Source organism: Nerophis lumbriciformis, linkage group LG11 (assembly GCF_033978685.3).
Source record: "Nerophis lumbriciformis linkage group LG11, RoL_Nlum_v2.1, whole genome shotgun sequence".
NCBI classification, from domain to species: domain Eukaryota; kingdom Metazoa; phylum Chordata; class Actinopteri; order Syngnathiformes; family Syngnathidae; genus Nerophis; species Nerophis lumbriciformis.
The window spans coordinates 45,323,429-45,337,077 of NC_084558.2; the positions used below are offsets into that span (position 1 = coordinate 45,323,429).

General features: G+C 37.8%; 1 protein-coding gene across 2 annotated transcripts in view; it reads right to left on the reverse strand.

Annotated features, from left to right (window-relative positions):
- Positions 1–13,649, reverse strand: part of fibcd1b (fibrinogen C domain containing 1b) — a 387,620-nt gene that overhangs the window by 269,788 nt on the left and 104,183 nt on the right. The window contains exon 2 of one of the 2 annotated variants that reach the window (XM_061966494.2): positions 280–363. The exons of the other annotated variant lie outside the window; for it this stretch is intronic. Coding sequence (XP_061822478.1) covers positions 280–363 — 84 coding nt within the window. The remainder of the gene's footprint in view (positions 1–279; positions 364–13,649) is intronic. 2 annotated transcript variants of the gene reach the window in all.

Genomic DNA, 13,649 nt, shown 5'->3' on the forward strand with positions numbered 1-13,649 from the left:
GGAAAATACGGTATTCTCGGCCGCAAAGTACATCGGGTATCTGCAGTCCTAACTCACGCAGACGTAAACAAAGCAGGGTGTGACGAAAACGGTGTCTGGTGACGCTTAATCGTTGGGTGAGAAGGTGATACAAATGTCCTTATTTGCGTTTATTAGGTTTTTATAGCACAGGAAGTGCACGGGATTGCTGATTCCGACTGGTTAGCACCACGCCCCCTAGTGGCTGTTTGCCGTTTAAGGGTGCGGCACGTTGTTACGACGGAGGTTCTGGGGCCTTACCTTGGCCGGCGTCTCCCTGGTACTTTCGGAGTCGGACCAGCGGTGTTTGAGCTGCGAGGAGCCGGGCACGCACTCGCAGAACGTCTGCATTGGACAAACACACAAGGCCACCAGTGTTGTTGTGTGTTCTTAGCGCCACTTTCATGGGCTCACATGTACAACATGCATGATTCAAATGCGTGTTGATGATATTTTGCGTCACCATGGAGATCGGTCTGAAATGGCAGATGCACACTTTCCATGCTGAAGTGCACTGGACGGATTTTAAAACGACAGCACTTGCGTACTTTAGTGTGCATAAGTGCTTTCACATTGTAAAAATAGGGATTTTTTTTTTCTGTTTAAACAACATCACTCACACAATTCATAAATAATAATAATGAAACATAAAATGTGCATTATAATATAACAGATCCAGATAAAGGTACCATTAACATTTGAACTGATACGGTATCAATCCCAGGTGCCTGGGAATCAATACTAGTACTCATGTTGTGTGTTAACAAATGTTAGTTGTTTAAAAACAACATTTTGTTTATTCTAAATATTTGTTGTTGTTATATCTTGTTTTCTTACACTTTAAAGTCTCATTTGCAAGTATTGTATGGTAGCATTTGCATGCAGTTGCAATTCCAAGACATAAGATGGCAGAAGTGTATAGATTTTGGCGTGTCGTCAAAGTCGGGAAGTAGTCTTTGCCAGTAAGTTGAAATTTGTCGAGTCCTATAAGATGTTAATACTGTAAGTAGTGTACTTATTACAGACCAGCTGTTTGATTGTAACCCGGATCTTAGTTGTAGTTATTACCAAATCTGGAGGTGTTGAAATTGCCGTGTAAAATCGCTAATGCTAATCAGTAGCATTGCCAATGTAAGTTCTTATTGTACTTTTGAGCATTTTCTATCAGGCATGTTTGCTTTGTTGCCATGGAAAACCGCAACATCACCCGAAGGAAGTCCGCCTGAGTCCGTTCTGAGTCCTTGTTCATCGGCCAAGTGCAAGACATAAGATGGCAGAAGTGCATAGATTTTGGTGTGTCGCCAAAGTCGGGAAGTAGTCTTTGCCAGTAAGTTGAAAGTTGTCGAGTCCTATAAGGTGTTAATACTGTAAGTAGTGTACTTATTACAGACCAGCTGTTTGATTGTAACCCGGATCTTAGTTGTAGTTATTACCAAATCTGGAGGTGTTGAAATTGCAGTGTAAAATTGCTAATACTAATCAGTAGCCATTTTCTATCAGGCATGTTTGCTTTGTTGCCATGGAAAACCGCAACATCACCTGGAAGGAAGTCCGCCTGAGTCCGCTCTGAGTGCTTGTTCATCGGCCAAGTGCAAGACATAAGATGGCAGAAGTGCATAGGTTTTGGTGTGTCGCCAAAGTCGGGAAGTAGTCTTTGCCAGTAAGTTGAAAGTTGTTGAGTCCTATAAGGTGTTAATACTGTAAGTAGTGTACTTATTACAGACCAGCTGTTTGATTGTAACCCGTATCTTAGTTGTAGTTATTACCAAGTCTAGAGGTGTGGAAATTGCCGTGTAAAATTGCTAATGCTAATCAGTAGCATTGCCAATGTAAGTTCTTATTGTACTTTTGAGCATTTTCTATCAGGCATGTTTGCTTTGTGGCCATGGAAAACCGCAACATCACCCGAAGGAAGTCCGCCTGAGTCCGTTCTGAGTGCTTGTTCATCGGCCAAGTGCAAGACATAAGATGGCAGAAGTGCATATGTTTTGGTTTTGTCGCCAACGTCGGGAAGTAGTCTTTGCCAGTAAGTTGAAAGTTGTCGAGTCATATAAAGTGTTAATACTGTAAGTAGTGTACTTATAACAGACCAGCAGTTTGATTGTAACCCGGATCTTAGTTGTAGTTATTACCAAATCTGGAGGTGTGGAAATTGCCATGTAAAATCGCTAATGCTAATCAGTAGCATTGCCAATGTAAGTTAGCCCAATTTTGAAAATGTAGACTTATTGTACTTTTGAGCACTTTCTATCAGGCATGTTTGCTTTGTTGCCATGGAAAACCGCAACATCACCTGGAAGGAAGTCCGCCTGAGTCCGCTCCGAGGGCTTGTTTATCGGCCGAGCGCACGAGCCGGTGTCGAGCCTGTAACTGGACGCGACGGAAAGTGCTACAAAGGTACCGAAATATGGTACCGCTTGAGTTTACGCAAATTAATGAAGGAATGTAGTTAATCAAAGAACTGGCACCCAGTATTTTCTTAAAGTATGGATTTTGAATCATATATGCTGCCTGCTCTGCTGCAGACAGGAAAGCCCTGCAGAGGGTGACCCGGACAGCGGAGAAGATTAGCACGTGCTTCACAGGTATCGAAATATGGTACCTTGTGAGTTTACGCGAATCGGTACCACATTCCGTAGCCATCCCTCAAAACAGAAAAACAGTCCAGCAAACATGATCAACGTAGCAACGTAACATCAGTGCAAGATCGGTGAGTACCTATGCATTTGCTCACTTAAAATGTGTTTAATAACTGTGTGATTCATATTCAATGTTTACATTTGGGATAGTCTATGCATTTAGCCTGTTAGCTTCCTTCCATGCAAGCAAAGATGACAATTATGTACTAGAATATAACAAACGTATTTATAGTACTTTGCTTCACTGGGACTACGGTGTGTTCTTTCTTTAATATTATTAGGGATACAGGGTTATGCAGAGGTGTACTTACAGCATTTTTATCGACAAATTATGCTATTCATAGTCGCGGTGGAGAGTGGGGATGGTGCAACATATTTTCTTCTTCCTAGAGGGGCGTAACAGAAAATAAATGGTGGTAGCCCTGCGCCCTGGTTGGGGGCAGAACTACATTTATCAACATCTGTGCCCAACATCTGTACACATTGTACACAGTATACTTACTGAAGTGCACTGACTGAAGTATTCCATTTTAAGGCACAACCGATATGTTGTCCCCCTAGAACCAAGTCTGTAAGAGACGGGTGGTCTTATATACGGGGTCTAGGGATTTATAAACGCAAAGCAAACGGCAACTTCTCCTCTGAGCGTGTCAGAGCTTTTCTTCCAGTCACTCCCGGACACCGGTGTCACAAGGTTGCGAGCAATAACCCGAACAGGAGTTGCGATGCTTATTTTAAGATAGTAGTTCATGTTTGCCAATCAGATATACAGTGGGGAAGGGATTCATACGGATCTCGCGTTGGAGGAAAAAGGGGGGTCATTCTGCAATGCAGTCTGCTGGAAATGATGGAAAGCGTCACTATACATAGCAAAGCTGGAATCGCCATGTGGAGGGGGGCGTGGCCTGCGGGGTCTGCCGCGGTACGGGGTGTGTCAGGACCGGCCTCGAAGACAGCGACAGGTGCGTAGATGGCTCAGGCGGGCCTTGTCATCTAATCACCTGTCGCCTTTATTAGCAGCAGCCGTGATGAGACGAGTAGTTGGAGTTGAGAGACACAGACGCAAAAGCAAAAGATTTTACACGATTTAAGGAAAAAAAAACAGTGTCATACCCAGAATTCGGGGCTCTCCTGGCAGTGTGTGGTGGTCTAGAGAGCAACCTCTACACGCCACAAATCACATTTTAAGATATTCAACACTCTACTACCGTCTGGCGGCAAAAGTACATAGTGCACCCTCCCAAATTCGTCACGTTTTATGTGTCAGGTAACCCGCGACAATTGGGACTCCTATGAATGCCCTTCCTACTGGGATTGCCCCCCTCTACCTCAAAGAACTGCTCACCCCCAAATCCTCCACACGACACCTCCGCTCCGGACAGGCTAACCTCCTCCAACCCCCGAGGACAAAGCTACGTACAATGGGAGACCGGGCTTTCTGCTCCGCCGCTCCCAGTCTGTGGAACGCTCTCCCTGACCACCTGAGGGCACCACAGACTGTGGATGCTTTTCAAGATTCAAGATGATTTATTGTCAATTCTTAACATGCACAAGACACATAAGAACTGAAAAGTATATTTTCGGCACAGTCCCACTAAGAGCAGACATACGTTACAGGGAGACAAGACGAGACCGCCGACGACACAGCCATTTTTATGGCGCTTTTTAAAAAAACCTTCTTTTTAAAAAAGCCTTTTTTTTTTTTAGATATATGCGTACTAGTTTTAACTATTTGGCTGTTCTAGTTTTTATTTGTATTTATTTTTTATTATCTTTGTATTTTTTTTTTTTAATACACTGTAGCACTTTGAGGTTGTTTACTCAATGTAAAGTGCTTTTTACGAATAAAATCTATTATTAATATTATTATTATTATTATTATTAGTACAAGCACAACATTCCTCTATTTTTTTCCCTTTCTTTTTTCAACGAGATGTCGCTCGTTAAGAATGTAAGGGGCACGTCAGAGCAGGCACTTTTGTTTTGAAAAGCCACAGGAGCATTTGACGCCTCCGTCCTTGCAGCTCCGAATGAAAAGAAGGTGGATGAATTAGCGTTCACAAAAGTGTGAACACCTTCAAGAGCGGTTTTATTGCTTTCACAAATAAATCTGCGGCAATTCTAAAAAGTGCTGGTGGGAGGATAGCGCGGGGTTTTTGTTTGTATTTGTTTTGTTTTTTTTCTCAGGAGAGAGCACCTTGTTCCCTGACCTTAAAAGCAGATATTCCCGTGGTGAAATTGCTCAATTAGCAGAGGGAGATAATGCGCGCACAAAAAACACACAAACACACACATCAGCCCACGCACACGTTTAACTGCTTAAAAGTGCACGCTGGCTTCCAAGAGACCATGTGACCGCACTAAAAAATTTATTATAAATATTGCAATGGCTTCTAATCCTGCATACATAAAACAATATTGTTCCAATAGGATAGCATTAGATCACATATTTATTAGAGACGATATTTGCCTTTTTTGACTGATCTTTGCTCTAGTTGTGTCCCAGTGTTTACATGAGAGGAGTTGCATGAATCCCAGGAAGGGGGCATGTCTTGCCAGAACACCGGCTCCAATTTGAGGGCAACGCGCAACAAACGCGCCGTTCATCCGCAGTGCGAAGCCGCTTTTAAGACACCGATCCTCACCGCCATGGTGGAAAATAAAGTTTCTTCCAAGTAGTGTTATCACTGGAGGACTAGAGGAAAAGAAATGGCGAGGCATGCTGCACACACCGAGCAGGACGACACCGTAAAGTAGGGGTGTTCGATCCAGATGTCGATACCTTGTATAGTATCAGAGTATCATCTTTTTTTTTCTTGTTTTTATAAATTTAAAATAATTTTTGGGTGTTTTTTGTTATTGTTTACAAAGTGAGGGAGTACAAGAAAGCTTTGAGGGCAAAACTCAATTGATTTAAATGGGAGCCAATAATATGTTTTGTTTTTGTTTACTTACTGTTAAATTTAAAAAAAAAAATAATAATAATGTAGCCTTCAATGTCTGATTTATAACAATACGAGACAAAATCAAAATTTTATAATTTGATAAAAAAATATGTTATTAAGTTTCTTTCAGTTACTTGCTGTGCAGATTAGGCCTTTTTTTTCTTTAAAAATGTGTTAATTGAGTTTGAAGGCAAATGGAAGTTCCAGGAATACAATCACAAATCAAATGTTCCTTTCCCCCCCCCAAAAAAAAACCCCAAGATAATCTAAAAAATAAAACAAAATAAGGAGAAATAAATGAATACAAATAAGTAAACAAAAATAAAGATCAACCCACATAAGGGGAAATAAATGAATACAAATAAGTAAATGTAAATAAAGAAACTGAAAATTACAATAAATAAAATAAATGGGTGCAGGGAAATATTTACACAAAGACACGTAAAACTGTATTCAGAGAAATTATATAACAATAAAAAAGAAGAAAAAAAAAAGTATTAGTTGTTATTAGGGCTGTGAATGTTTGGCACCACACGATTCGAGTCGATTCTCGATTCAAAACAATTCTCGATTCATTTGGGATCTGGGCCAAGGATGTCGTTGTGTTATTTGAGACACTTGTGATTAAAGGCTAGAGAAATAAACTTTGATTGATTGACTTTAAAAATCAATACTTTTATTTTTAAATAGCATTGGGACCGATAATCTTCTCCGCTGTCCTGGTCACCCTCTTCAGGGCTTTCGGGCACCGCACAATTTGATTCGATTCTGGAGGGTAACGATTCGATTCAGAATCGTTATTCGATTTCAAACGATTCTCGATTCAAAATCCATACTTTTTTTTTGATACTGGGTGCCAGTTCTATGATTAACTACATTCCTACATAAACTAGATGAACAGCTCTGATAAATGTCTATATTACCTAAAAGAAAACTAGTTTTGTTGAATAAAAATTGACCCAAACATTTAATAAAGTCAAATACAAATAAAGCAACAAGAGAAGTATCCAACAGTTCTCTTTTCTAAAGTAAATGTGTATAGCAGATATGATCATCTACATCAACAATATGATTTGCCTGAGTGGCTGGACAGCACGGATTAGAATAATATTAATAATAACATATTTATTTATTAAAATCATTATATTTTAATAAATGTTTTTCTTTATCGATTAAGAATCGTTACAGGAAAGATACATTAAAAAAAATATTGTAATTTTTTGACACCCCTAATATCCAAGCACATAAATTGTAGATACGTTTATTTTAAATATTTAAGGAAAGCACCCAATACTTCTTGGAAGAAATCGGATCGAATCTGAGGCCAAAATATCAAATCGGGATCGGACGTCAAAAATATTGAATGGGACATTCCTAAAATGTACATATATTTAGAATGAGTTCATATCTATATTTATGTGTATATATATATGAATGTATGTATATGTATGTATAATATCTATCTATATATATATATATATATATATATATATATATATATATATATATATATATATATGTATACATACATTCATATGCATATATATATATATATATATATATATATATATATATATATATATATATATATACATACATACATTCATATGTATAGATATTCTACACACACATATATATATATATATATATACATACATACATTCATATGTATAGATATTCTACACACACATATATATATATATATATATATATATATATATATATATATATATATATATATATACATACATTCATATGTATAGATATTTTACACACACATATATATATATATACATACATACATTCATATGTATAGATATTCTACACACACATATATATATATATATATATATATATATATATATATATATATATATACATATATATATATATATATATATATATATACATATATATATATATATATATATATATATATACATACATTCATATGTATAGATATTCTACACACACATATATATATATATATATATATATATATAAATATATATACAGTAAATATATATATGTATATAATTTATATATATATATATATATATATATATATATATATATACATATATTTATATATATATTTATAAAAATATACATACAGTAAATATATATATGTATATAATATATATATATATATATAGAGTATATATTTACGTATACATAAATATGTATATGTATGTATACATATACGTTTATTTATGTACATACACATATGTATGTGTGTTTAAATGTATGTGTATATATGCACATACGTATTTATATATGTATATGTACATACATATGTATATATGTATATGTATATGTGTGTCAATGTGTATATATTTATATGTATATATGTGTGTAAATGTGTGTGTGTGTATATATGTATGTAAATATGTGTATGTATGTATTAATGTGTGTATACATGTATATATGTGTTCATATGTGTGTATATATGTATGTATAAAGGTACAAATATATGTATATATGTGTATGTGTATATATATATATATATATATATATATATATATATATATATATATATATATATATATACACCTTTTTCACATTTCTACCCTATTGTCTACATATCTAAAAAACAACAACAAATAAAAACATCTATGAAAGCATAACAATTCTTGAAATAATATTATTTTTTTTTCCCCATCGAAAAACCCTGCTGTCAAGTATTGTGCTTCTAGCAAGCAGTCAGAAAGCTCAATACTGAGACTTGAACGACCACAATGTGGAGTTTTCTGTGTTTAGACACATTTATCTTTCATGTCAAGTGTGGTTTATGATTCATGATACATATATATATATATATATATATATATATATATATATATATATATATATATATATATATATATATATATATATATGTATATATATATGAAACCGTGTGGTTAAGGAAGCGGGTGAAACCTTCTCATTTCAGCCCATCTGTCTCCCACAAGACTGGTGTTTCTGCCACTCCAATGCGTTGTTGGTGCACAGAGCGAGGCCTTTTGTATTCATATTTTATCTTGCGGCGCTGCGGAAGCGACAGCTAACTACTGTAATATGCATGTCGGGACACTAGCTGGCGACGTTGGGATAGCAAGTCTCATCGGAGTTGAAGCTTCCGCAGCGTACAAGTGAAGTGAACTTTTGTCGTCGTGCTGTGGGAAGTGTCCCCTCGTGTATTCAGTCGTCCCTCTGCGTTGTGCTTTTCAATATTGTCTGTTACATACTCCCCATGGAGTGAGGAACACATGTCTCGCCCCTCCCCCTTCTTTGCCCCAACTTTATATAGTAGGGGTGTCAAAAAAAAAAACAATCGATTTTCGAATGAATCGTGATTCTTAATTGATTTAAAAAAAAAACTACATCATCCCTACAAGCGTGTTTAGCAGGTTTCCCTGCTCTTCAGGGGATTTTTATCCAACCCCCCTGTCATTGCACCGTTCCAAACGTGTGTTTGAGAAGAAATGTGCTAAAAAAGTGAGTTAAACACCCCCATAATTAGCTTGGGTGAAGGCAGGACGGCTGCGAGGAAGGAAACTTAAAAAGGAGGGAATTCAGAGCTGGAGGGAGATCTGAACGAGGTGTGGAATTCTAATGGAAGCATAGACATAGTGTGTGTGTGTGTGTGTGTGTGTGTGTGTGTGTGTGTGTGTGTGTGTGTGTGTGTTTGTGTCGCAGCTGGCGGCGCCACATCACCTAAAGACGTGACCAAGGATACGACGGCACCAACTAGCGAGTCCTTTCTATCCGCTCAGACTGAAAAACTAATGTACACACTTGTGTTCCCCCCTCGCCATTTCCCCGTGTCTGCATTTCAAAGTACTATCAGGTACTAGCGGGTACTGTCATAGCCTCAGTGTGCCGCAGTGTTTGCGGTGTGGTTATGAACATATAAAGAACCATCAGATGTGGGCACTAGGGTTGTACGGTATACCGGTACTGGTATAGTATGGCGGGACTGATGAATCAAAAACGGTACTATACCCTGTTTGAAAAAGTACCGGTTCCCGGGCATGACGGGGCGGTGTCACTTTGTCGTGACATTGCTGGTTTTACAAGCAGAGGAGCATATTCGGCAGCGCAATATCACAGAGTATTTAAAATGGACGCATTTTGGCTTAAAAAACTATCGATAAAGGTTAAGTTATGGTGCTAGCTAGCTGCGAACATCCATCCGCCGTCGGCAGGGTTTTAGCTACTTCTAAATCACTAATAAAGTACTTTTCTTACAAGTATCATTATCACTGCAGGACGAGGAATAGCTAAACGTGCTTCACTACACACCGTAGGAGGATAAAATAGCTCACCGGCGTCACAGCTAATGTAAACAAATGCCATGGGTAGATCTACACCTAACATCCACTGTAATGATACCGAGTACAATAGTGTATTTAGTCGATACTACTATGATTGCATCGATATTTTTTATATTTAAAAAAATTCTATCATGTTTATAAATTCTGGAAATACGCCCCTGGACACATGAGGACTTTGAATATGACCAATGTATGATCCTGTAACTACTTGGTATCGGATCGATACCTAAATTTGTGGTATCGAGAACTAATGTAAAGTATCCAAACAACAGAAGAATAAGTATTTATTACATAGCCTTTGTTTGTTTACTTACTAATAAAAGACAAGTTGTCTTGTATGTTCACTATTTTATTTAAGGACAAACTTGCAATAATAAATATATGTTTAATGTACCCTAAGATTTTTTGTTAAAATAAAGCCAATAATGACAATTTTTTGTGGTCCCCTTTATTTAGAAAAGTATCGAAAAGTACCAAAAAGTATCGGTACTCTCAGGTTCAAACAGGGATGACATCTATTAGACAAGACAAGAAGCAAAGGAATCAAACAGAGACAGGATTCAATTTAGCTCATGAGGAGAAATGTATGGGGCTGCACACTCAGCTACAGCCTCCGAAGGCAGTCTCAATGCCAAAGGACAAACTGGGAATAAGAAACATATGTTTAATGTACGCTAAGATTTTTTGTTAAAATAAAGCCAATAATGACATTTTTTTGTGGTCCCCTTTATTTAGAAAAGTATCAAAAAGTATCGGAATACATTTTGGTACCGGAACATAGGTATCATGATCATTATATTTACATATTCTGGGAAGTCTGTCATGAATGCGGATTTGATGCTTCCGGTTGGCACTTCACAACACAACTAAGACGTAGCAGAAATTATCTCTGATGCAGTTTAGCAACTTTTTTTTGTTGCTATATTTAGCGAGTAGAGGTACTTATTAAATGTGTATCTTGGCAATTATAATAAAAGAAGGCATAAAAATATTCGCCGTGCGGGTGTAAGCGGAGGTCCGCCACCACAAGCCCAGAGAGTGTGCCTTACATGCAAGCCAACCTTAACCACTTCCGTAAGTGCGAAGCAAACACAGCTAAAAAAGACTCTTCTTTTTGAACACCACTGCTTTACTTCTTTCACCAGGAAGGAAAAGTATGGCCAGGGGGTAAATTGGCGAAATAAAGCTCTCTTTTTTTTTTTTTTTTATGGCACATAGTAGAAATAAAATAAACAAGAAAAACAGGAAAAGTAAAGCAAAAAGGAATAATAACACTGTTTGTAGGAGGAAAAGTCACCGCCGCTGTCCATGGTACTGAAGACGAGCACCAGCGGGCAGGGGCGGGGCATGCGCTGACGGCGAGACACAGCTGGCAGCTGATTAGATTTCACAGGTGGTGCGTGTTGATCTAATCATCTGTTAGCCGTGTCTCGCCGTCAGCACATGCCCCGCCCCTGCCCACTGGTGCTCGTCTTCAGTACTGTCAAGACGTGGGCTATGGGGTGTTTGTTTTCCCGAGATCGGACATGGCTTGGAGGTAAATACATGGTTTATTTTAACACTAACAAAAGCTACAAACTGTCAAGACTTGGTCCTTGGTGTTTGATTTTCCGGAAGGCAACGGAAAGTTGGCTCGGGCAAGACGGGAATGTGAGTACATATTGTATTTTTACAATAACAAAAAGAACAAACTAAAGGCGATCACAATGGCGGAGAACAAACTATGAAACCAAAAGGACTATAGCACAAAGGCAATTAACTAAGAACACGAAACAAAACACTTACTGTGGCATGGGACTGTGAACATGGCTTGAGAGGATAAAGAGTGTGCAGAGCATAAATGTGATGTCGCCAGGCTGATCAACAGAAAAAGAAAAGCTTAAATAACACAGACATGATTAACGAAAACAGGTGCGTGACTCAAAACGTGAAACAGGTGCGTGACGTGACAGGTGAAAACTAATGGGTTGCTATGGAAACAAAACAAGGGAGTGAACAACCAGAAACTAAAGAGTCCAATAACTAAACAAAACAAAACATGACTAAAACAAAACATGATTTCACAGACATGACACAAACTAACTATGACTATGAAACAAAAACTTACACTGAACATAAACTAAGGACATGAAACAAAAGAACTGCTAAACGTGACACGAATAAACAAAAACTTACTTGGAACAAGCATGGAGACGATCATGGAACAATGGCATGGAATGAAAGCATGAGTGACAAGGGTAAGAGGCTTAAATAACAGTGACATGATTGGTGACAGGTGTGTGAGTCCAAACGTGGAGCAGGTGAAACTAATGGGTAACCACGGAAACAAAACAAGGGAGTGAAAAGGCAGGAACTAAGTGACCAAAACCCAAACAGGACATAACTAAAACAAAACATGATCAAAAGACATGACAAGTACAATGGACAGCAGCGGTGACTTTTCCTCCTGCAAGCAGCGCTGACTACACTTTCACAAACACAATAAGAAAAGTTGACTCTAAAAAACTAATAAAAACACAAATATTTGTCTTAAAGTATATGTTTTAGGCTTTTATTATCCAAATCACTATACTTGAAGGTTCCACGCCACTGCTGTGCTTCTTAGAATGTAAAATAATGGACGACCGTGGGTTTTTATGATTATATTCATAAGCCCATTATTGTTTGTTTTGATAAACGGGGAGGTGGTACAGCACTGCTGTTTCTTTTTAGAATGTAAAATAGTTGACTAATGTTATTCATGAGCATATTTATACAGTAAGCAGAGCGTTGTTTGTTTTGATATACTGTGGACATATAGAAGACTGCACTTCTTTTTTTTAAATGTAATACCTCTTGGCAGCTGATACTGCCATTTAAATGTGGCGCTAAAAGATGTTGAAGCGCAGTGATCTTAAAATCTCAATAAAAGTACAAACCCTGTTTCCATATGAGTTGGGAAATTGTGTTAGATGTAAATATAAACGGAATACAATGATTTGCAAATAATTTTCAACCCATATTCAGTTGAATGTGCTACAAAGACAACATATTTGATGTTTTATTTTTTTGCAAATAATCATTAACTTTAGAATTTGATGCCAGAAACACGTGACAAAGAAGTTGGGAAAGGTGGCAATAAATACTGATAAAGTTGAGGAATGCTCATCAAACACTTATTTGGAACATCCCACAGGTGAACAGGCAAATTGGGAACAGGTGGGTGCCATGATTGGGTACAAAAGTAGATTCCATGAAATGCTCAGTCATTCACAAACAAGGATGGGGCGAGGGTCACCACTTTGTCAACAAATGAGTGAGCAAATTGTTGAACAGTTTAAGAAAAACTTTTCTCAACCAGCTATTGCAAGGATTTTAGGGATTTCACCATCTACGGTCCGTAATATCATCAAAGGGTATCAAAAAGGGAAATCACTGCACGCAAGCAGCTAAGCCCGTGACCTTCGATCCCTCAGGCTGTACTGCATCAACAAGCGACATCAGTGTGTAAAGGATATCACCACATGGGCTCAGGAACACTTCAGAAATCCACTGTCAGTAACTACAGTTGGTCGCTACATCTGTAAGTGCAAGTTAAAACTCTCCTATGCAAGGCGAAACACGTTTATCAACAACACCCAAAAACGCTGTCGGCTTCGCTGGGCCTGAGCTCATCCAAGATGGACTGATACAAAGTGGAAAAGTGTTCTGTGGTCTGACGAGTCCACATTTTAAATTGTTTTTGGAAA